General features: G+C 43.4%; 1 protein-coding gene across 3 annotated transcripts in view; it reads left to right on the forward strand.

Annotated features, from left to right (window-relative positions):
* The window catches only part of KDM4B (lysine demethylase 4B), a 324,593-nt gene that overhangs the window by 42,184 nt on the left and 257,680 nt on the right, over nt 1-24,729 (forward strand). For all 3 annotated transcript variants that reach the window (XM_070744575.1, XM_070744583.1, XM_070744593.1), the window contains 4 exons: nt 6,159-6,326; nt 10,100-10,275; nt 10,998-11,112; nt 13,609-13,802. In XM_070744575.1, coding sequence (XP_070600676.1) covers nt 6,186-6,326; nt 10,100-10,275; nt 10,998-11,112; nt 13,609-13,802 — 626 coding nt within the window. In that variant the 5' untranslated portion in view covers nt 6,159-6,185. The remainder of the gene's footprint in view (nt 1-6,158; nt 6,327-10,099; nt 10,276-10,997; nt 11,113-13,608; nt 13,803-24,729) is intronic.

Genomic DNA, 24,729 nt, shown 5'->3' on the forward strand with positions numbered 1-24,729 from the left:
TTTGATACTCCTGATTTAAATCATGTTCAGAAGTTTAAAAGAAATGGATTGTTCACTTATTCAGAAGATTTATGTGGCGACCCAACTCAAACAATGCAACTCTGTGGGAGATATCAAAGCCAGTAAATCAAATCCCCCCTCCCTCCTTCCACCAAATGCAAATGAAACAAACAAAACTATTAGCTGGAAACCAGAGACTCCAATTTGTTATATGACACCAGATGGGAAGTCTACTCATCCTGATCCCCACCCCTGAGGACCAAACAAGCCAGGTCTTAACTGCCTTTCTAAAGAACTCTGCTGGGGGATGGCCAGCTGTGTGTGTTTTTGGGGGAAGGGGAAAGAATGGTTCCATAGAGCCAACACCTCCACAGGGAAAGCTCCTGGGTGCAGTGAAAATAACACGGCTTCAAGGAAGGGATCCATAGCGTGACTTCCAGAACCCTTTCTGTCAATAACCATAGGTAAAGGTAAAGGTTCCCTGCATATGTGTACTAGTTGTTCCCGACTCTAGGGGGCAGTGCTCATCTCCGTTTCAAAGCCGAAGAACCAGCACTATCCAAAGACGTCTCCATGGCCATGTGGCCTGGATGATTAAACACCAAAGGCCCACAGAGCGCTGCCATCTTCCCTATTTTTAAATGTTCCCTATTTTTCTACTTGCATTTTTTACGTGCTTTCAAACTGCTAAGTTGGCAGAAGCTGGGACAAGTAACGGGAGCTCACTTCGTTACATGGTGCTAGGAATTCGAACTGCTGATTACCTGATCGACAAGCTCAGAGTCTTTGGCTCAGTGGCTAAGACGCTGAGCTTGTCAATCAGGTGGTCAGCAGTCTTAGCCACTGAGCCACCGCATCTCACATCAATAACCATAGCAGCTGTTAAAATGTAGGAAAAAGGTAGGCTGTTAAAATGTATTTATAAAGATAGCCTAAAGGAAGGAACAAAACTGACTAGGGAGAGTCCTCAACTTACAATGGTTTGTTTAGTGACCGTTCGAAGTTATAACAGAATTGAAAAAAGTGACATATGATTGTTTTTCACACAATGACCATTGCAGTAGCCTCATGATCAAAATTCAGATGCTTGGTACCTGATTCGCTTTTATGACGGTTGCAGTGTCCCTGTTCTTGTGTTCCCCTTTTGTGACGTTCTGACAAGCCAAGTCAGTGAAGAAGCCAGATTCATTTAACAACATGTTACTAACTGAACAACTATCGTGATTCGCTTAACTCTGGCAGATGAGGTCATAAAATGGGGCAAAATTCAGTTAAACACAACAAAAAAAAATGTTGAGCTCAGTAATGGTCATAAATTGTGGACTTATGGGAACTCATTTGATTTTGTAATTGAAAAATTCGGTATTGTTTTAACAAGATGTTTAAAACACCTATTCAACCATCACAACATGCAGTTGTCTGTTAAATTGCTAAACTGCTCTTGCTGTAGGAAATTTTGTGGTTTCCTTGGAATTTAAACCGCTGTTTCTGTCCTGTCTGGTGTGATAATTCTTATATTGCATGGGAGCCTTTCAGATCTTTGAAGAGAACTTCTCCAGCAGTTCTACCTTCTCTCAAGATCGCTGGTCTCTCTTGCCATTTCTGCTAGATTTTTCTTTCCTTAGCAAGTTTGGTTGCTTTCTTCTAATGCATGAAGATGTCTTTTGGTTGATTCATTTCTTAGATTCTTATCCCGCCTTTATTACTTTAGAAGTAACTCAAGGTGGCAAAGCTACCTAAGAAAGTACTCCTTCTTCCTATTTTCAAATGACAATCCTGTCAGGTGGGTTGCGCTGAGAGCGACTGGCTCAAAGTCACTCAGCCAGCTTTCATGCCTAAGGCAGGACTAGAATTCACTGTCTCCTGGTTTCTAGTCTGAGCTTTTAACCACTACTAGACCATCAGGGGTCCTCAAACTACAGTTCGCGGGCTGGATATGGTCTGCCGAAGCAAAAGTTTGGGTCCGGCATTTGGGTTCGGGAGAACGCCGAGAAGCGCCGCCGCCCAGCTGTCAGCTTTGCAGAAGAGCCACGGAGCTGTCGGCGGGTCGGGAGGCTCAAACAGAGGTGGGGAATCCCAATAGGGAATTCCATGGGCGGAGCTTTGACGTCACAGAGATGTCCTTCCTGGCCGGCCGAAATGTGGACTCCAGGAAGGACGTCTTCGTGATGTCAAAGCTCCGCTCATGGAATTCCCTTTTGGGATTCCCCACATCCGTTTGAGCCTCCCGACTAGTTGGAGAAGCCTCCCAGTTGTTTCAAAAGGTGAGAGCCGGGCGGTGGCGCTTCTTGGCGGCCTCATGAACCTGAACTTTTGTCGAACTTTTCGGGTTTGGGAGAACGCCGAGAAGCCCCCCGGCGGCGGCACCCAGCACAGCGCCGTTTTTGTGATTTTTTTCCCTTGCATGCATTAATCCCTTTTACATTGTTTCCTATGGAAAACATTGTTTCGTCTTACAAACTTTTCGCCTTACAAACTTCCTCCCGGAACCAATTAAGTTTGTAAGACAAGGTATCACTGTATTAGGTTATGGTCTACTTCATCAAATGCTTTTCTGAAGTTCAAGTAAACTACATCGACAGCATTCCCCTGGTCCACTAATTTTGTCACTTTGTCAAAGAATGCAATAAGATTAGTCTGGCATGATCTGTTTTTGACAAGCCCATGCTGACTTTTGATTATTACTTTTTTTACTTCTAAGTGTTCATTGATTTAATGGTTTGTTTAATGGTTTCTTTTAATGGTTGGTTTAATGGACTGATAATGGCCATGCCCATCAAGTCACATGACCACCTTGCAAGGCCCACCCAGCTAGTTCCCCCCCCCCAACAGTCTGAGGGACCATGAATTGGCCCCCTGTTTAAAAAGTTTCAGGACCCCTGCAGTGGACCAACCTGGCTCCTAGTTTAGGGTTGTTTTTTAAAGTAGATATGCCTTAAAAATAAAAACAGAGATTTTCCACTAGCTTAGAAAGAGGTGATCAAATGACGTATAAGATAGTCCTTGACTTACAACAGCTCATTTAGTGACTGTTTGAAGTTACAACATCACTGAAAAAAGTGACTTTAGTGGTCAAGTGATCGCCTTTTACAACCTTCTTACAATTAAAGTCAATGGGGAGGCCAGATTCACTTAACAATCAGGTGAAAGAAAGGTTGTAAAATGGGGCAGAATTCACTTAACAACTGTCTCACTTAGCAGAAATTTTGTTGTCAATTGTAAGTTGAAGACAACCTGTAGTGTAAAATTAATTTAAAGGCCTGATCCCCCCCTCCCTTATATAATTTGGCTTCTTCATTTTTCAAACTTGGCAAATGATTAAAGCTGTAATTTATTGTCTTACTTTGTTCCCATCCTTGCTTCTCTCACAGCTATTTATCTGTTGGAAATTGCAGATTTTATTGTCCTTCTGTCCAATAGATTAAGCCAGTCCCAGAATGGCTAAACATACTAGGAAATGTTTTGGGTTTTTTTTTTTCCTTTCATTATCTTTCATTCTTCTGAGGATTTGAAAGATGGATAGAAGTATTCGAGGTCAGTATATTTGGAAAGAATTCAGTATTGACTTTACTTAAAATAAATGTTATTGTTGAATAAGTCAGAATGGCTGGGCTCACACAGCAGTAAGCCAAAGAAATTCCTTTGTCTTTGGGCAGGAAGTACGATTTATAACAGCCTCCCATAAAACTAATGATGAATGAATAAATATACCATTTGTAATGATTAAATGTTATGCTTATCAGTAAAATCATGAAAACAATCACATTTAAAACTGTATTTTTAATAGGTAGGACAAACTCACCTACTTGTGCATAATTCCCTCACCCACTCTCTCAATCTCATTTCTTCCTCCCTATTTTGTTTGGGTCAATATTTCTTTATAACAGCAACTACAATACAGGTAGTCCTCAACTTACAGCCAAACTGAGCAAACAGTTGTTAAGTGAGACATTTCTTAACTGAGTTTTGCCCCATTTTATGACTTTTATAGACACAGTTATTAAGTGAATCACTGCAGTTGATAAGTTAGGAACTTGGGTTGTTAAGTGAATCTGGCTTCCCCATTGACTTTGCTCATCAGAAGGTTGCAAAAGGGGATTCCATGACCCCAGGACACAGCAACGGTCATAAGTATGAACCCAGTTGCCAAGCATCTGGATTTTGATCACATGATCATGGGGATGCTGCAAAGGTGGTAAGTGTGAAAAACAGTCACAAGTCACTTTTTTCAGTGCTGTCGTAACTTGAGGACTAACCATATAATTCTGTTTTAATCACACCCAGTCCAGTAAGTAAGTAAATCTCTAAATTTGATATGTAAAATAAATATAAATACATTGATACCTCATCTTACAAACGCCTCGTCATACAAGCTTTTCGAGATACAAACCCGGGGTTTAAGATTTTTTTTGCCTCTTCTTACAAACTATTTTCACCTTACAAACTCGCCGCCGCCGCTGGGATGCCCCGCCTCCAGACTTCCATTGCCAGCGAAGCACCCGTTTTTGCGCTGCTGGGATTCTCCTGAGGCTCCTCCATGGGAAACACCACCTCCGGACTTCCGTGACATGGGAATCCCAGCAGTGCAAAAACGGGCGCTTGGCTGGCAACGGAAGTCCGGAGGTGGGGTTTCCCAGCGAGGGGAGCCTCAGTGAAATCGCAGCATCGCAAAAACACCGAGGTCCAGAGGTGGGTTTTTGAGGACTTCGGTGTTTTTGCAATGCTGCGATTTCACTGAGGCTCCCTTCGCTGGGAAACCCCACCTCCGGACTTCCGTTGCCAGCGAAGTGCTCGTTTTTGCCATGCTGGGATTCCAGCATCGCAGCATCGCAAAAACACGGAAGTCCGGAGGTGGGGTTTCCTATGGAGGGGAACCTCAGGGGAATCCCAGCAGTGCAAAAACGGACCGTGAATTAGCCCCCTGTTTAACCTCAGGGGACCTCAGTTTAACCTGCTGGGAACCTCAGGGGAATCCCAGCAGTGCAAAAATGGGCGCTTTGGCTGGCAAAAGGGGTGAATTTTGGGCTTGCACACATTAATCGCTTTTCCATTGATTCCTATGGGAAACATTGTTTCGTCTTACAAACTTTTCACCTTAAGAACCTTGTCCCGGAACCAATTAAGTTTGTAAGACAAGGTATCACTGTATATACAAAAATATATATAATAACTTGCTAGCTTGGTTAAAAACTACACTAAAACTGTGTTGGGTATTTCAAATACTGATTATAATTCTCATAATTGTTAATGCAGGCTAAAAGTGTGTGTTAGCTATTTCTTCAGTAGTGATGATGATTCTTATAATTATCAGTGTGATTTTTAGATCACGATTACACTAATTGATTGTAGAAATATTACAAGTAAAATTAAAATTAGCCAGTTAAACTGGACTTCAGTTTTCATAGTTAGTTTGTGTGTGTGTGTGTACTGTACTATCAAAGTGCTTCCATGTCGAAAGGATTTGCCTGTGGGATGCCCAGTTGGGGGCTCCTTTCCTTGTCGTTGCCCACTAAAGTGCCTATTAATCTCCTCACAGTCAACCCCCCCCTTATTTTTTTGAACTGCTGGGTTGGCAGGAGACGGAGTGTGTGGTGGGAATTCATGCCCCACTTCGTGGCAGTAATGAGTCTCGAATGAAGTCCTGCCAATCTGCAGACTAACATTCTAACATCACGAGACACCACACTCCCAACAGTACTTTAACTTGTATTAATCCGAAGATACCATGATGGAGTTTAGAATAGAATAGAATTTTTATTGGCCAAGTGTGATTGGACACAAGGAATTTGTCTTGGTGCATATGCTCTCAGCGTACATAAAATAAAATATACATTTGTCAAGAATCATATGGTACAACACTTAATGATTGTCATAGGGGTCAAATAAGCAATGAAGAAGCAATATTAATAAAAATCTTAGGATATAAGCAACAAGTTACAGTCATACAGTCAACATGGGAGGAAATGGGTGAAAGGAATGATGAGAAAAACTAGTAGAATAGAAGTGCAGATTTAGTAGAAAGTGTGACAGTGTTGAGGGAATTATTTATTTAGTAGAGTGATGGCGTTCGGAAAAAAACCTGTTCTTGTGTCTAGTTTAATGTTTGTTCTTCCCTCTCTTCCATTTCTTCCTTTTCTGTCTTTCTGTTTTTTCTGCAGTATAAGTGCTAAACCACCTTCAGCAACATGGGGACAGAAAACCCAAGCCCGCAAAATCCCAGCTGCAAAATTATGACGTTCCATCCAACACTGGAAGAATTCCAGAATTTTGGGAAGTACATTGCTTACATCGAATCGCAAGGGGCTCACCGGGCTGGGCTCGCTAAGGTGAGTGTGCTGTGGCTTCCACTACTTAGTGGTTTAGGAAGTTAATCTCAGCTAACCAGAAGCAGCCTTAAAAAAACTTTAATTTCCGCAGTGGTCCCATACAATTTCCGCAGTGGCATACAAATCCAAATAATAAATAAATGAATGAATGAATGAATGAATGAATAAATTTTTATATGCACCAACCCCTCAAAAAACTGACAGGAGGCAAGGTGATTTGTTCAGTCAGGTTCGGGCTTTAAAATAAAGGCAGTTAATGTCCCATACTAAATTTCCACAGTCAGTTTTTAGATTTTGTGTCCATCCTGTGGTGGAACCAGCCTTCACAATGGGAGTTCCTTGACCAAGCAACTTGAGGATCAGATTTGAATACTTGCTTGGATCCACCTTGCGCCCCCAGATCTGACTCTATTTATTTTATTTATTAGATTTGTATGCTGCCCCTCTCCTCAGACTCGGGGCGGTTCACAACAATAATAAAACAGTGTACAATTAACAAATCTAATATTTAAAAGAAAACATATAAAAACCCATTATTTAAAAAACATACAACACAAGCATACCATACATAAAACTATATAAGCCTGGGGGAGATGTCTCAATTTCCCCATGCCTGGCGATATAGGTAGGTCTTGAGCAATTTACGAAAGACGAGGGTGGGGGCAGTTCTGATCTCTGGGGAGAGTTGATTCCAGAGGGCTGGGGCTGCCATAGAGAAGGCTCTTCCCTGGGGCCCGCCAGACAACATTGTTTAGTCGACGGGACCCAGAGAAGGCCAACTCTGTGGGACCTTATCGGCCGCTGGGATTTGTGCAGCAGAAGATGGTCTCGGAGGTATTCTGGTCCGATGCCATGTAGGGCTTTATAGGTCATTACCAACACTTTGAATTGTGACCGGAAACTGATCAGTGCAGGCCACAGAGTGTTGGAGAGACGTAGTGGAAACCTAGGTAACCCCACAATAGCTCTCGCGGCCACATTCTGCACGATCTGAAGTTTCTGAACACTTTTCAGAGGTAGCCCCATGTAGAGAGCATTGCAGTAGTCGAACCTCGAGGTGATGAGGGCATGAGTGACTGAGCAATGACTCCCTGTCCAAATAGGGCCGCAACTGGTGCACCAGGCAGACCTGTGCAAATGCCCCCCTCGCCACAGCCGAAAGATTATGTTCCAATGTTAGCTGTGGATCGAAGAGGGCGCCCAAGTTGTGGACCCTCTCCGAGGGGGGCAATAATCCCCCCCCCCAAGGTAATGGACGGACAGATGGAATTGTCCTTGGGAGGCAAAACCCACAGCCACTCCATCTTGTCGGGGTTGAGTTTGAGCTTGTTGACACCCATCCAGGCCCCAACAGCCTACATCACTTCCACTGCTTCGCTGACTGGACATGGGGTGGAGATGTATAACGGTATCATCCGTATAATGATGTGTATACATGGCTGAGCTCCTTCCTGGGATTATACATACTTTGGTTTTCTTTTCTTCCTTCTGAATTAGTTTCAAATCTGTCTTAACCCTTTCTTTGACTCCTGATTAGTTCCTAATCGGTTTAGTCCTTTCCTGGCTTCCCAAATTTCTAAATTAGTTTTAAATTAGTTTCAACCTTTCTTATTTCAACAGCCCTTATCAGGGCTCACCTCACCAGCTCTCATTAGATCAACTGGTTGGAGCTGAAGGCAGTCTACCTGGCTCTAAAGCAATTCTTACACTTAAACTCACGACGCGACGTCCTGGTCCTGACAGACAATACATTGACAAAGACCCACATCATGTGATTGTTAAGCGAGTTTACAATGGGGCTTTTTTGGTCACAGTCGTTAAGCAACTCATGTGGTCCTTGACCGAATCTGGCTTTTCCCATGGACTTTACTTGTTGAAACTCATGGGAAGGTCAGATGTAGTGAACAGACGACCCCAGCAACTGCATCTGTCATTAATTCCTGCTAATTGCCAGGCAACTGAATTATGACCACAGAGATCCTGTTGACAGTCATAAGGATAAGAACTGATCATAGCCAATTTTCAGTGCTGTTTGTAATTGGTCATCAAACAAGTGGTTGTAAATCAAGGACTACTTGTATGAAGCACGTTTATAAAAACGTTAGTTGGTATCCTATCTGACACCTTCCCCTACAAGTTCAAGTAGTCCTCGACTTACGATCACAACTGAGCCAACATTTCTGGTGCAAAACGAAACATTTGTTGACTTTTACTTCATTAAGTGAAATTAAGTGATTAAGTGAATCACTGCAGCTCTTAAGTTAATAACACTTAGTGAACTTGGCTTCCCCATGGATTTTGCTTGCAAAAGGGGATTCTGTGACCCCGGGATACTGCGACCATCATAAATGTGAGTCAATTGCCAAACATCTGAATTTTGATCACATGACCACGGGGATGCTGCAACGGTTGTGAGTGAAAAACGGCCATAAATCCCTTTTTTCAGTGTTGCCGTAACTTCAACAGTCACTAAACGAATTGGTATAAGTCAAGGACTACATTATATACACTTCTGCCTTTGTTGCATTTGTTTTTTTCCGTGCAACGGAGTACCCGTCTGAGCAAAACAATAGACTAGCTCTTTTTTAAAGGGTGTTTTTACAAAGTACAAAATCAAGTGAGAGAGACAAACAAGATGTCTCTGGTTACATACCGGGAGGATCAAGTTGAGGATTCTTAACAGTAGCTCATATTTTGTTTTCAACGTGGTTTAATAAACAAATCACAGTTCACTCGTTTCACGTAATTGCCATTAATTGTCCTTTAAAAAACAACCCAGAGCTAAATGAACCACATGATGCCTCTGCGTAATGCGTCAGTGTAAAATGCGTGTGTGTGCGTGCCTTGCTTTGAATACATTGAGTACAAATGCAGTGGGACGCATCTGTCAGGTTTTCCTGTTTTGTTTTGTTTTCAAAATTGTCTCTGGCTTGGCAGTTAGGGCTGCTTTGGCACAGCTTGATAGCCAAACATTTACAGAGAAGAAAATTGAGCGCAGCTTTAAAAAAGAAGGAAGACCGTGGCTCTTCATTAGAAACGGGTCAAATAACTCATTTCAGTACATTTTCACAGGGGACTTGGGTATTGATAAAAGCTTTTGAGGATATGTTACCTTGTCCACTCAAGTGTACTAATTAATTTCACTGTAGGTAGGGTGACAGAGAGGGTTTTAATAAGCTCCCAGACAGTTTTAGACAACAGATGCAGTCAAACCTGCCCCCACTGGGGCTTTTAAGGCTGCTAAATTTTTTGGGACAAACAAGGATTCCCTTTCCTACAGAGACAGTCTTACAGGTGAGTAGAAAATAGGAATAGGGAAAAGTCCTTGGATTTCATGCTGCAGATACTGCGACCACAATTGAGGTCAACGTTTCTGTTGCTACTAAGCAAGACAATTATTAAGTGAATGTTACCCCATTGTACAACCTTTCTGCCTCACTTGTTAAGTTATTAGCATGCTTGGGAAGTAAATCTGGCTTCCCAATTGAGATGGTTAGACATTTTAAGACCTGAACACAGATTATAAGAGGGAGAAAGAGGAAAAGATCAGAGGCCACAGCAGAGATCCCAAAGCGATCCTATTCCTGAAACAGATTGAGTTTCTGGTTAAGAATCTTAGAGTAAAACACATTTGGCTGCTAGGAACAGGAAGTCAAGGAGACATAAGCAGAGGTGGTTCTTTTATCCAGAAGAGGAAAATCCTTCCCCCTAGCTCATTTGTTCGCATGAAAACATGATCTATTCAAGGAAAAAACTGTTCCCCACCTTTGCAGGTGATCCCTCCCAAGGAATGGAAGCCCCGGAAGAGCTATGATGACATCGACAGCATGGTGATCCCTGCTCCCATTCAGCAGGTGGTGACTGGTCAGTCCGGACTCTTCACCCAGTACAATATTCAGAAGAAACCCATGATGGTTGGAAATTATCGGCACTTGGCTAATAGTGAGAAGTACGTCTGCCCACATTTATTCATTCATTCATTCATTCATTCATTCATTCATTCATTCATTTATTTGATATTTTTTTTATGCTGCCCTTCTCCTTAGACTAAGGGTGTCTTACAACATGTTAGCAATAGCACTTTTTAACAGAGCCAGCCTATTGCCCCCACAATCTGGGTCCTCATTTTACCCACCTCGGAAGGATGGAAGGCTGAGTCAACCTTGAGCCGGTGATGAGATTTGAACTGCTGACCTGCAGATCTGGCAGTCAGCTTTAGTGGCCTGCAGTACTGCATTATACCCACTGCACCACCCCGGCTCATTTAAGACTGGCTTGGCTTATAATTCAACAAAGTGTGGGCGTTCATTTTTTAAAAAAATTTCCCTGTTTGTAGTAAAGTACTGTATGCAGAAAAACACATGCTTTAGTTTTCACATTTTGTTTCTTGCAGTATCTGCCCCCTCTCCCCTGCTCGGGTCACTTTGAGCTGCCTCAGTGTCACATTCTCAGGTCCTTTTATTGACCACCCTTCAGCATAATTTTGTAGAATGGAGTTGGCAAGGCAGTGTTTTTCTGCACTCGGAATGAACAATATAAATCGTCCTACATTTATTAGGGCATTCAATGATGTGGCCCGCAACCCCATTTCATCAAAAAAGGAGCTCAACTCTGCTTTACAAATAAGTAAATAAATTATTGCCAGTTCTTAATTTTGCTTTCCCTTACCAGGTACTGCACTCCGCGTCATCAGGATTTTGATGATCTGGAACGCAAATACTGGAAGAATTTGACTTTTGTCTCCCCTATATATGGGGCGGATATCAGTGGTTCCCTGTATGATTCGGTAAGTCCCCGTGGAATAAAATTGGACCGTGTGTACAATGCAGATTTAATGTTGGAACCAGTGATGAGTTGCTCCGGGTTCAGCCTAGTTCCAAGAACCGGTAGTGCCTGCAATGGGAGGCTCCGCCCACCCACCCGGGACGCTACTGCGCAAGCACACATACGAACCGGTAACAAAGGGTTTTAGAACCCACTACTGGTTGGAACAGGTTAAATTGTATGAGAACCGTAAGGGGAATTCCAAATTAATGTGAATTTTGAGGAGTACTGGTGTCTCTCTTCCAACAAAATTGGGGTTATTGTGATTGTGGAGCTTCTTCAGTCACCCAGGTCATAATTGGCCCAATGTGCTTTTATTTTTCCAAGAGGCAACTGGAGTTTCTGGTTTTTATTAATTAATTAATTAATTGGATTTCTGTGCTGCCCGTCTCCGAGGACCTTTTCTCTGAAGACATTTTGCTTTTCATCCAAGAAACCTCCTCGGTTCTGACTGGATGGTGGGGAACAGACGGATTTATATTCCTTGCAGACAGTTGGTCATTTGCACCTGTCAGAAATATGAATGGATTTCCAGAAAAATTGCAGGCTACAGGATCCATTTGTGTGTCAGTTTGAGGTGCAGCCAACATAGACCCATCCCCAACAGCCTGCACTGTCCCTTCAACAGTGAAAGGAGGCAGGGGAGAAGGCGTCCAGCAGCCAAGAAGGCTCCATATTGCTTTGCACCACTCAGGCGACCGTGGAGACACATATAAATCTCCAGGCAGCGTCAACGACCCTCTCAAGGAATGCAAATGACCAGCTTTGTCTGCAAGGAGTATTAATCCTTCCATCCTTCATCATGCAGTCAGAGCTGAAGAAGCTTCTTGGATGAGAGGCGAAACATCTTCAACAGAAAAAAACAGAAAGTCCAATAGCCTCTTTTAAAAAAAAAACAATTTTTGGGGCTGTTGTGATTAATTGTTTGAAAGTTTCAAAGTGTCTTTAATTCTACAATTAGAATTTTTTCCATTGCTAAGCAAAGTGGTAGTTAAGAGAAGTCCGTCCTGGTTTTATAACCATTCTTGCCACGGTTGTTAAGCAGATCCCTGCACTTCCTTGTGTGTCCAATCACACTTGGCCAATAAAGAATTCTATTCTATTCTATTCTATTCAGGGAGTCAGGTGGTCGTTAGGTGAATCCGACTCCCCCCATTGACTTAGAAGTCACATTTGAGAAGATCCCAAATGGTGATCATGTGGTCCTGGGATGCTGCAATTATCGTAAATACATGCTGGTTGCCCAGTTTGATCATGTGACTGGGGAGCCTGTGACACTATAAGACTGAGGACCAGATATAAGTCCCCCCCCCCCTCCGTTCTCTTGTAACGTTGAAGAGCTGCTAAACAAATAGCTAGGACTAACTGTCAGTATCTCTGAAAGTGATTTTAGATTTGTAGGGATTTTGCGGCCAGGGCCGTTGAAGGCAAAGCATTGTTGATAACAATGTCTGCATTACAGGTAGTCCTCAACTTAAAAACAGTTCAGTTAGTGACCGTTCAAAGTTACAGCGATGTTAAAGCAAGGTGACTTTAACGAGCGTTGAAACATTTAAATATGTTAAAGGGTTAAATAAGGTTCAGGAGGGAAGTGTTTTTAATAGGAGAGTGAACACAAGAACAAGGGGACACAATCTGAAGTTAGTTGGGGGAAAGATCAAAAGCAACATGAGAAAATATTATTTGACTGAAAGAGTAGTAGATCCTTGGAACAAACTTCCAGCAGACGTGGTTGGTAAATCCACAGTCACTGAATTTAAACATGCCTGGGATAAACATAGTTCCATCCTAAGATAAAATACAGGAAATAGTATAAGGGCAGACTAGGTGGACCATGAGGTCTTTTTCTGCCGTCAGTCTTCTATGTTTCTATGTTTCTATAACGGTTGCAGCTTCCTGGGGTCACGCGATTGCCTTTTGCGACCTTCTGACAAGCAAAGTCAATGGGGAAGGCAGATTTGCTTAACTACCAGGTTGCTGGCTTTACGATTCCAGGGACTCACTGAACAAGAGTGTCAAGGAAGGTCGTAAAATGGGGCGAAAGCATAAATTTTGGACTCACTTGTGATGGGGAGCTCCCTGTCTTCTTAACTGGGCTGGGCTGGCTTTCAGGCAGAATCTCTCCCTCCTCTTTCTCCCTCTTGTGCCAATTTCTCTGCGTTATTTTTAGAAAAGCGCTTTAAAAGCGCTTTTCATTTTTTGTTCCATCTGTGAATTGAATCTTAAAAGTTGTGGTAAACAGGTTTTAGACAGCCAGCGGGAGCCTGTGTAATAGCGGGCGTTTGAGTCTGTTTTGTTCTCAAGAGCTGCTCCGTGGGTTATGAGATGTCTGGTACCCTGCTGCTTTGCAATAGCTGCTCCTGCCAGATGTTCTTCCTCCTGCGGCTGCCTGTGAAAAGTGACCTCCAGCGCCCCCTTCCTGTCTGGCTTCTCCTTTGACACCTGGATTTATTTTCAGGATGTGGAAGAGTGGAATATTGGGAATCTGAACACTCTCCTCGACATGGTGCAACATCAGTGTGGGATCATCATAGAAGGCGTGAACACCCCCTACCTCTACTTTGGGATGTGGAAGACCACCTTTGCATGGCATACGGAGGACATGGACCTCTACAGCATCAACTACCTGCATTTTGGAGAGCCCAAGTCATGGTGAGCATGGGATGATGGATATTTAACAGCAATGTGACCAATGTTACAGACAGAATATAATATTTGTAGCCCAGGCGTTGAACTGTGGGCTCCTTCGTCCTCTCTGAGCATGGTGGTTTTCTTGCAGAAGTTTCATTACCATGCTTGGTAACATCATCAGTGCTAGAAGGGAGTGGGGATTGTGGAGTAGAAGAGGACAGGGATTGTGGAGTTCTTGGTGCTCTCTGAGTTTGGTTGTTTGCTTACAGACGTTTCGTGACCCAACTAGGGAACATCATGTGCTAGAAAGGGAGTGGGGTTGAGAGGAGAGGGAAGAGGAAGAAGTGGAAAAGGGAGGGAGGAGGAGGAGTGGGAGAAGAGGGAGTTGGAGGAGGAGGACAATGACGACTGTGGGATCCTCTCGTACTTTAGTGATTTTCTTTCAGACGTTTCATTACCATGCTAGGTAGCATCAGCAGTGGGGTTTGTGGATTGGAGGAGGACAGTGACTGGAGTCCTTGGTGCTCTCTGTGCTTGCATATGTTTCATAATGCAAGAAGGCAACATCATCAGTGCTGGAATGATGGGATTTGTGGAGTGGAGGGGAAAGAGGAGGAAGTGGAAAAGGGAAGGAGGAACAGGAGAAGTGGGTGGAATAGAATAGAATAGAATAGAATTCTTTATTGGCCAAGTGTGCCTGGATCCACAAGAAATTTATCTTTGGTGCAGATGCTCTCAGTGCACATAAAAGAAAATACAGATTTGTCAAGAATCATGAGGTACAACACTTAATGATTGTCACAGGGATCAAATAAGCAATGAGGAAACAATCAATATTAATAAAAATCTTAGGATACAAGCAACAAGTTACAGTCATGCAGTCATAAGTGGGAGGAAATGGGTGATTTGATGGGGAAAAACTAGTAGGAATAGTAGTGCAGACCTAGTAAATAGTTTGATGGTGTTGAGGGAATTATTTGTTTAGCAGAGTGATGGTGTTTGGGGAAAAACTGTTCTTGTGTCTAGTTGTCTTGGTGTGCAGTATTCTGTAGCAACATTTGGAGGGTAGGAGTTGAAACAGTTTGTGTCCAGGATGCAAGGTGTCAGTAAATATTTTCACAGCCCTCTTTCTGACTCATGCAGTATACAGGTCCTCAGTGGAAGGCACATTGGCAGCAGTTGTTTTTTTTGTTTTACAGTTCTGATTATTCTCTGAAGAGGAGTAGTACTAGGAGGACAATGACTGTGGCAGCTATGCTGGCTGAGGAATTCTGGGAATTGAAATCCACCAGGCTTAAAATTTCCAAACTTGGAGACCCCTGTCTTATGACATTCTCAGTGGCAGTTGCTAACAGGAACTAAATGGGACCAGGCAGGATCTTTGATTTTGGCTGCACTGGGAATTGTGGATGGAAAAGAGGGCCCAGCAAGACCCAACCACATCTGATTGGTTCTGTCCGGGTTTTATTTTGAAACCCCCAAAAACTGGGGGGTTTATGTTACCCTATTTTTTGGAGTATAAGATGCAACTTAGTTTTGGGAGAGAAAAACAAGCAACCAGCACAGAGGATATTTATTTATTTATTTATATTTATATTTATATTTGTATGTATGTATGTTTGTTTGTTTGTTTGTTTGTTTGTTTGTTCGTTCGTTCGTTCGTTCATTTATTTATTTATTTATTTGTTGGATTTGTATGCCGCCCCTCTCTGTTTGCTGTGTATTTCTGTGCATGTGTGCCTGACCCATAGAAATAGCAAAGATTTGGAGAAATGTACATTATGGCAATATATTAATGCCAGAAAGCTTTCTTAAATGTAGTCACACTGACTCCTCCCAGTTATTTAAATAGGTGCCTTATATTAATACTAAACAGGACACTGTTACATTTCAGATTCAAGTTTTCGCCCTCTTTTGGGGGGAGTAAAAAAGTGTGTCATAGTCCAAAAATACAGAACTTTTCATTTTTTATTGGGTACATCGTATCTGCATGGTCAGATGTGCCCAATAAACAGGATTTTTGAGGGAGCCTCAGAAGGCCTCAAAGTCTTGAATTAATTGAGACATTACTTGGAACCATGGCACGCCACCCCCCCCCCCCTTTATGCATAACTCTCATATTTAATCTTTGAAAGATACCAAACAGACACCATGTAAATCACAAGACTGATGTGTTGGCAGTTGCTAGATTTTTCTGTACTGAGGAAACAAAAGAAAATTCACACACCTATTACAATGGGTGGGCTCCACAAAAGAAGTGTGCCCAGGGAAAGAGGCCTGGGGCAACTGAAATACCAGGAAAACCTTCCCAAATTCATTGTGTTTGGAAAAGGATTGTTGCCCTGCAGCCAAGGTTTCAGATTCCTTCACTTACAGCTTGAACCAGCCCTGTGTTCTTATCTCCCCTTTGCATAGCTTTTGTTGTGATTTGTCAAAGTACCTTCAGGGCAAGCGAATGACATAAAAGGAAGTAAAATGGTGTCTGTTAGTACTTAGTAGCTGTGCAAAAAAAAAAGTCCCATTTAAAAAGCCTTCCAACTCAACTTGTTTCACAGACTGAAAGTATGCATGCAAATAGAAGATAAATTTGGCTCTTGATAAGCTTCTTTTCTAAGCAGTCTTTATCTGGGCTGTTCTCGCCTTGTTCTGGGTGGCTGACTGCAGAAGGGGTTCCAGTAAGGGTGTGAGTCTTTTCTTGCTTCCCTTGCCCCAGCCTTTTTTTGCTCATCCCTTACACCAGGGGTCCCCAAACTTGGCAACTTGAAGAAGCTATGCTGGCTTGAGAATTCTGAGAGTTGAAACCCACAAGTCTTAAAGGCAATGTTTATTCCTTGAAAATAGTTTCGCTTCTCATCCAGGAAACTTCTTCAGTTTTTGCATGAGAAGCCAAATGTTTTCAAGGCAGAAACCCTGGATGCCTGAAAATCTCCATAGACCGGGGATGTCAAACTTGATTTCATTGAGGGCTGCAATCAGCTCTGTTTTCACTGGCAGGGTCATCGCGGGCCGGTCCTTTGCTGTTTCCAGGGCGGCCCCATAAGCCAGATCTAAGCACCACGTGTGCTGGATCTGGCCCATGGGCTTTGAATTTGACCCCCCCCCCCCAATAAACCATGGTGGATAGAAAATACTGTATTGTCATTATCGGAGCCGCGAGCAGTCCTGACAAATGACTGTGTCAGGGTTGCCTCAACTTGAATCTTTAAGCAAGAACAATCCTTGAATCCCATTTTTTCAGAAAGGTATAGTTGACCAACGGTCAAGTGAAATACGGTAAAGCAAATCCAGAAACTGAAATCCACAGGTATAACTTTCCCTCTCTTAGGTCCTACCCAATGCTTCCCTCATCCAGAGAGGGGCGGCATACAAGTCTAATAAATAATAATTATCCAATCAGTTTCAAAGAAGATGCTTATGAAATTGCTACTGAGTTTAGGTTGACTGGCGGTTGCATTCTTGTTATAATGGAGCAAACTTGAAAGGCCGTGTCTGAGAGACACTTTCATAACTTTCTCTTCCCCTCCTCAGGCATTCTCTCTCTCTCTCTCCCTCTCCCTCTCCCTCTCCCTCCCTCCCTCTCTCTCCTTGGCAGACATCAGGTGGCAGTTCTGACATGCTGAGTCTGTCTTATGAAGCAGCATACAAGATGAGAAAGCTTATTAATTTCTTAGGTTTTTATCTTGCCTTTATTACTATATAAATAACTCAAGATGGGGAGCATCCCCAATATTCCCTCCTCCTCTCCCCCCCCCCCCCCACAACAACAATCACCTTTTGAGGTGGGTTAGACTGAGACAGAATGACTGGGCCAAAGTGACTAGAACTCAAAGAACTAGAACTCAAAGAACTAGAACTCAAAGCCTCCTGGTTTCTAGGCCAGAACCTCAACCACTAGACCAGTGGCCCCCAAGCTTTTGGTCCACTTCTGTGAAGAGAAGTTTTTCCACAGGCCAGAGGGGGGCCTGGTTTCACATATTGCCTGCATCCCATGGATGGGGCTTTGCTTGTTTGCATGGACCAGTTTCTGGCATGCCGTGGACGGGTGCCAGACCACAGAACCGCCTGGAGTGGGTTCTGGCTTACTTTGCTGCCGGTTTGCTTCCTCTGGCGCCGTTTGTGTGTGTGTGTGTGTGTGTGTGTGTTGCGTGTCATATGGGTACATGCGTGTTGTTCATTGCATGGACACGCGCAGTGCTAAAAACCTAGCATTTGCACATGTGCAGAAGTGAAGAACAAGATGATGGCGCCATAGGCCAGTTTGGGGGCATGTCCAACTGCAAATCACTGCTGGTTCAGTGGAGTGGTGGTGGTGGAATTCCCACTACAGGTTCTATAGAACCGGCCTGAACTGACAGGAAACACCCCCCCCCCCCCCCCCCGTGAGAACTAGGCTTTGAGAGCCCCTGTACTAGACGGACCAAAGTGGCTCGGCTTGAAGTAATTTAGTGGTTTGAGGTCTTGAAATGTATTTTGCAGTTTTCACAAATGGCTTTATTGGTTGTAATCAATAATTAATTGGTTGTAATTAATAAATACTGCATGCATGCATGTTGTGGGTGTGAGGAGAGCAAGCGGTTGTTATGATTTCCCCCTTACTCCATCCTTCATTGAGGTGCTTGGTGCATCTTGTCAGCTTTTGACATGAAGAGATTTTGAAGTTTAAATATCATTTAAATATTTAAATATCACCGGTGATGCTTTTGTCTGTCGGGACACTAAGATCTGATTCCTCTGGCAACATGGTTTCCCAGCGGTGTGATTGAACTTGAGAATGAAAGTGTGAGTGGGACGTTGCCTTCCTCTGAACTGGTTTTCAACTGGTGTGACATATTAGTGGAAGAAACTGTGGGGTCTTTGGTGCTCTCTGAGCTTGGTTGTTGCTGGAAGTAAATAAATGCTACTATGCGTGATAACTTAAGGTCACGTGAAATGGTGGATTGCTCTCGGACTGGAAGGGGTCCTACCATTCTGCAGCTAAAACCAAAACTCTACCTTATGTTGTGGTTGGCTCTGGGCCAGCTCCTGTAGTTGGGAATTTTGATGTTGATGTATGGGAATCCTCAGTTTATCAGAGACCTGTTCTGTTGCCAGCGGAATCGGACAGTGAAGCTGGCTCACAGTCAGAGACAGACAGTGGGGGGAGAGTAGACAGACAGGGAGATGGGTGCAGCCAGCCCACCAATCAGTGCTCCAATTAGGGAGTCATCAGAATCGGAGGAGGGCCCACTTGTGGATGCCCATGTGTGCAGGCTTGTGGCACGAAGGGAACAGTTGCGCAGACATCTCAGAAGATAAGTGAGCACACCTGTTCAAGGGGTAATTATATTAATGAGTTTGTGATAAATAAGGGCGTTGGGAAGCGTGGGCTGTGGGCATTTTTCCATTTGGGAAAGAGAACTCTGAAAGAAGATTGCTACAGCGTGGAGAGCTCGTTGTATTCAAGGACTTTAGTGAACTTTGGATATTTCATGGTCAAAGAACTTTTGAGGATTTTTGGTGCGTATGGCTGTGTGGATTTACAGCTGTCTTATCTACTTTGTTTTGGCACGCTTCTGCAACAAAGGACTTTCTGGTGAGAGTAATTTGCCTCCTATCGGTGCGTTTCAAGACTGTTTATAAACTTGATTTATTCCTTCTGACTGTGTGTGTTTGAAACTTATTCCGAACTCACTGAGGGTTAATTGCCAATAGCCCGGCATAACATCTTACATTTATGTTATTCCGTGTGAGATGGCACCTGGCTATTTGCACGTTTAGTATTTGTGCTGAGAATTACCACCCACACAGAGGGATCCTAAGTTAGTGAAGGGGAACCCTTTTTTGGCTAGGGTGCCAAAAGGATGTGCATGCACATGCCCCCACCCATAGAAACATAGAAACATAGAAGACTGACAGCAGAAAAAGACCTCATGGTCCATCTAGTCTGCCCTTATACTATTTCCTGTATTTTATCTTACAATGGATATATGTTTATCCCAGGCATGTTTCAATTCAGTTACTGTGGATTTATCTACCACGTCTGCTGGAAGTTTGTTCCAAGGATCTACTACTCTTTCAGTAAAATAATATTTTCTCATGTTGCTTTTGATCTTTCCCCCAACTAACTTCAGATTGTGTCCCCTTGTTCTTGTGTTTACTTTCCTATTAAAAACACTTCCCTCCTGAACCTTATTTAACCCTTTAACATATTTAAATGTTTCGATCATGTCCCCCCCTTTTCCTTCTGTCCTCCAGACTATACAGATTGAGTTCATGAAGTCTTTCCTGATACGTTTTATGCTTAAGATCTTCCACCATTCTTGTATCCCGTCTTTGGACCCGTTCAATTTTGTCAATATCTTTTTGTAGGTGAGGTCTCCAGAACTGAACACAGTATTCCAAATGGGGCCTCACCAGCGCTCTATATAAGGGGATCACAATCTCCCTCTTCCTGCTTGTTATACCTCTAGCTATGCAGCCAAGCATCCTACTTGCTTTTCCTACAGCCCGACCACACTGCTCACCCATTTTGAGACTGTCAGAAATCACTACCCCTAAATCCTTCTCTTCTGAAGTTTTCGCTGACACAGAACTGCCAATACAATACTGAGATTGATGCAAAGTGCACAACCCCCCTCCTCACACATGCACACAGGTCTTAATGAAGCTTCCGGACTTCTGGTAGGCACGTTAGGCTGTTTTTCGCTCTCTCCAGGGTTCAAGGAAAGCCTCCTGAAGCTTGGGCATAGTGAAAAATGGCCCAGTGGGCCAACTGAAAGTTTGGAAACGAAAGGAAGTGGAGCTGCCTTACTACTTACCTTCAGATAGTTGCAACCAGGCCTCCCACACCTTGGCCCTTCCTTCTGCAGTCGGGAAGGCTTTTCTGGAGGCCTCTCTAGCCGATAACAGAGCTGTGGATCACTCCAGAGCTCTCTTATCAGCTACAGATGCCTTTAGGAAAGCCTTCCCGACTGCAGGAGAAATGGGCCGAGGTGTGAGAGGCCTGGCTGCAACTGTCCAAAGCCAAAGAAGTTCCTGAAGGCATCTGAGAGCAAGAAGGAGGCTGATGTTGAGCATACAAGTGAACCTCCGGTTGGCCCATTAGGACGTTTTCACTGTGGGGAGAGTGAAAAGGGTCAAAAAGAAGTCCCAAAATTGTGTTGGAGCTGACATAGGCAACGCTTCGCATGCCCTCATATATGGCTCCGCAAGCCACAGGTTTGCCATAATTGTCCTAACGAAACATTTTACAATTACAAAAGAATAAAACACTTGCCATAGGTATTGTCATTCTGTAACTTCCCCTCCCCTTCCTTTCCCCTTTTTAATGCTTGCTCTCAATCACTTTATTTTGGAAGCTTCACAAATTCTTGAAATTTATTTCTTTTTGATCCACTAGGTGACGCTAATTGCATAGCTGGAAAATCTTCTAGCTGCACAGCTCTTTGATTAGCGTTTGGGTTTAGCACAACAATGGAGCCAAGCAGCTGGCATTGGCCTTTTATTGCGTATGCATTCCAGTGGTTTAGCATTCCAACATTTCAGGCACGACAGCAGTAGACCAGACCTGGTTCCAGCAAAATTCTTACTCTTAACTGAATTATTGTTAGTGGAACTGGGACTTTTTATTCACCATGGGATTTTGCCAAACTGGAGACTGCAAGTCAGCTTAATGAGAATACTGCGTATAGATTCTGTTTGAAACAAACACTGTCTAGAATTGCAGCTAGTCAAACAGCCTTGTTTGTTCTCTTGGCTGTAAACATCCAGGAATTAATTCACCCCCCTCGCCCAATCTTTGTATAAGTGATATTTTTGAGGGAGGAAAGGAAATGAAAGGATAGAATAGAATATTAGAATGAAGAGGAGAGGAGAATAGTGTAGTACTACAGAATAGGTACTACAGAATAGGTTTATTAGCCAAGTGTGATGGGACACACAAAGAATCTGTCTTTGTTGCATATGCCTTCAGTGTACATAAAAGATACATTTGTCAAGAATTATGAAGTACAACACTTAATGATTTTCATTGGGTAAAAATAAGCTGATAATAATAATAATAATAATAATAATAATAATAATAATAATAATAATAAAAATAGATTTGTATCCGCCTCTCTCTGAGTGATGGCGAACCTATGGCACGGGTACTACAGGTGGCACATGGAGCCATATGTGCTAGCGCATGAGCCGTTGCCCTAGCTCAGCTCCAATGTGCATGTGTGTGCCGGCCAGCTGATTTGTGGCTCACACAGAGGCTCTGGGAGGGTGTTTTTGGCTTCAGACAGCCTCCCATGGGATGGGAGAGGGCATTTTTACCCTCCCCTGGCTACAGGGCAGCCTTTGCAGCCGGGGAAGGGCGAAACAAGAGTCTTCTGGGCTCACCAAAAATTGGGAAATAGGCTGTTTCTACCCTCCAGAGGGCCTTCAGGGGGCAGGGGAAGCTGTTTTCCCCCTCCCCAGGCATTGAATTATGGGTGTGGGCACTCACGCATGCACGATAGCGTGCACACATGCTCTTTTGGAAAAAAGGTTTGCCGTCACTGGTCTAACTTATGAAAAGCAGACTTTTGACAGACCCCTTGGTTTGCAAGCAGGAAGAATCAAATAACTGGGTAATAAAAAAAAGGAATTTCTCTATCTGAATCCCTGGAGATTCAATCCACTCTAGTCAGATGAGATTACGTGCTTCCTAATTAGATCAGCCATAAGCAAGATGTTTGCACTAAAGCAGTGTTTCTCAACCTTTCTAATGCCGCAACCCTCATGTTATGGTGACCCCCCAACCATAAGTCTAGTGCCAATTCTCCCAACTGGGAGGGACACCCCCACTGTAAACGCCTGATTGGTCGGATTATAAATATACGTTCCAACGCGCCAGAATAGAAGCTTTAGTTCCTAACACCATGGGGAATTTGTCATTTCCCATTTGTTTTAGCCGACCCCTGTGAAATGGTCGTTCGACCCCCAAAGGGGTCCCGACCCCCAGGTTGAGAACTATTGCACTAAAGGGACCATTTCCTGTTCTTGTGAATGATAAGATTGTGGACTTCAATTCCCAGCAGGTTGACTCAGCCTTCCATCCTTCCGAGGTGGGTAAAATGAGGACCCAGATTGTGGGGGCAATAGGCTGGCTCTGTTAAAAAGTGCTATTGCTAACACGTTGTAAGCCGCCTTGAGTCTAAGGAGAAGGGCAGCATAAAAATCGAATAAATAAATAAAGAAATAAAGTAAGTCCACACGTCTTAACTTTGGCACGGTTGCAAAATCCTAATTTGGAGGCATTTGTCCGAGAGGAATTCCAGTTGGTTTAAATTTTAAATTGTGACTTTCCTTGCCCCAAACTTAACAATTGTAATTTTGTGAAAGAGGCTGAAAAATGGCTTGGCTGCCTTAGGCTGTACAGCAGGGCTCTGGCCTGAGACTAAAGTCAGACCGAGGGGATTCCACCATCGAGTTCCTCATAATAGCTGGGGAGATTCTCCAAGGATGTTCACAGTGATGTGCTTTACTTGTGTGAGATGAGGGGAGATTGGAAACCCCCCCCCCCCCCCCCAAGGCCGGTCCTTCAACACCCAGTAGCTTTTTATTCTTCTCCCCAGTCCCTTTAAGCAGCCTCCATTTCCCCAATGGAGATGCCAATCCAATTGTTATTCCATCCCCCACTATTGTTACTAGAATCAAACCAGTTTTCATAGTCAAATTTGGTTTAATGGAATATACTGCAGTTCCTTTGGTGTTCATCTGCTGTGTTTAGGGAGTGGACCAGGATTAATGATCTCCATCCCAAACGGTGAGATAGCAGAACAGACGTTGATGTATGGAGGGTTGCATTTGATTGGCTTCTGCTCCGTCCGAGTACATTACGAAAGGGAGGCTCCAGGAGGCCTCTGACTAAGCCCCAAAAACCTGATAAGAGAAGAAGATCAATTGCCACTGCCTGATGGGGAGAATCTGTAATCAGAAGGACCACTCTAGCAGATGTTGCTTTTGTACCCAGGCCAAAAGCAGTCCTGAGAAAGATATATTAACAGATTAATTGAAATCGGGCCTGGCCAGTGGTCGACAGCTGGGGATTTCTGCTTTGAAATACTCCCTTCCAGATTTTTCCTTCTTCTCCAGGGACGGGCAGAGAGGGGAGAGGTTGGAAAAATTAAAACAGCTTCCTTGCCAAGGACAGCTGACTTTAAGCTCTGAAGCTGCCGTAGCACATTCATTAAGGATAAAGCGAGCTGGTCTGTGGCGTGGGTGATAAAAGTGGGGCTTGATGAAGGGCGAAGGGGGGAGTTTTAGAATAAAATACAAAATAAAATATTCTTTATGGGCCAAGTGTGATTGGGCACAGAAGGAATTTGTCTCCAGCGCATAAGATCCCAGTGTACAGGGGAACCCAGAGCGGGATGGAGCCCATTAAATGTGTGTTGTCATTGGAATGGGGTGGTGGTGGTGGTGATTTTATCATTTCCCTTTTAAAATATATTTGTTAATTTCTTTTACATTGTGTTTTTATGTCTTTTTAAACTGCCTTGAGTCACCATGCGCGAGTAGGCGGCAATATCAATTTTCTATATACATAACATACATACAAGCATACAAGCAACAAACAGATCAATCACAAAATACAATCATGAAGGGATGAGCTGCTAAATAAATAGAAAAATCGTAGGATGAGCAATTGACCGTATTAAGGTTTTCTGGAGACACTGGCAACGTGATCTTTCCTTGTCCCCTTTCCCAAATAATCACATTTTTGTGAATTCGTGAGGGAGGGGGTGGGGAAGCCCATGATTTTCCTTGATCTTTCTTATTTCTGAGACTGTATTTTCTCTTAGACCTTTTATTCACCACGATTTAGCTCAAGATTTCAATCATAACATTTTTCCCTCAAACGTCTTAGACTCTTAATAATACCGTACATTGATTTTTGTATATACCAGCAGGGGGCGCTGTTGGATTTCTAGCCTTGGAG

Source organism: Erythrolamprus reginae, chromosome 1 (genome assembly GCF_031021105.1).
Source record: "Erythrolamprus reginae isolate rEryReg1 chromosome 1, rEryReg1.hap1, whole genome shotgun sequence".
In the NCBI taxonomy this organism is placed as follows: Eukaryota; Metazoa; Chordata; class Lepidosauria; order Squamata; family Dipsadidae; genus Erythrolamprus; species Erythrolamprus reginae.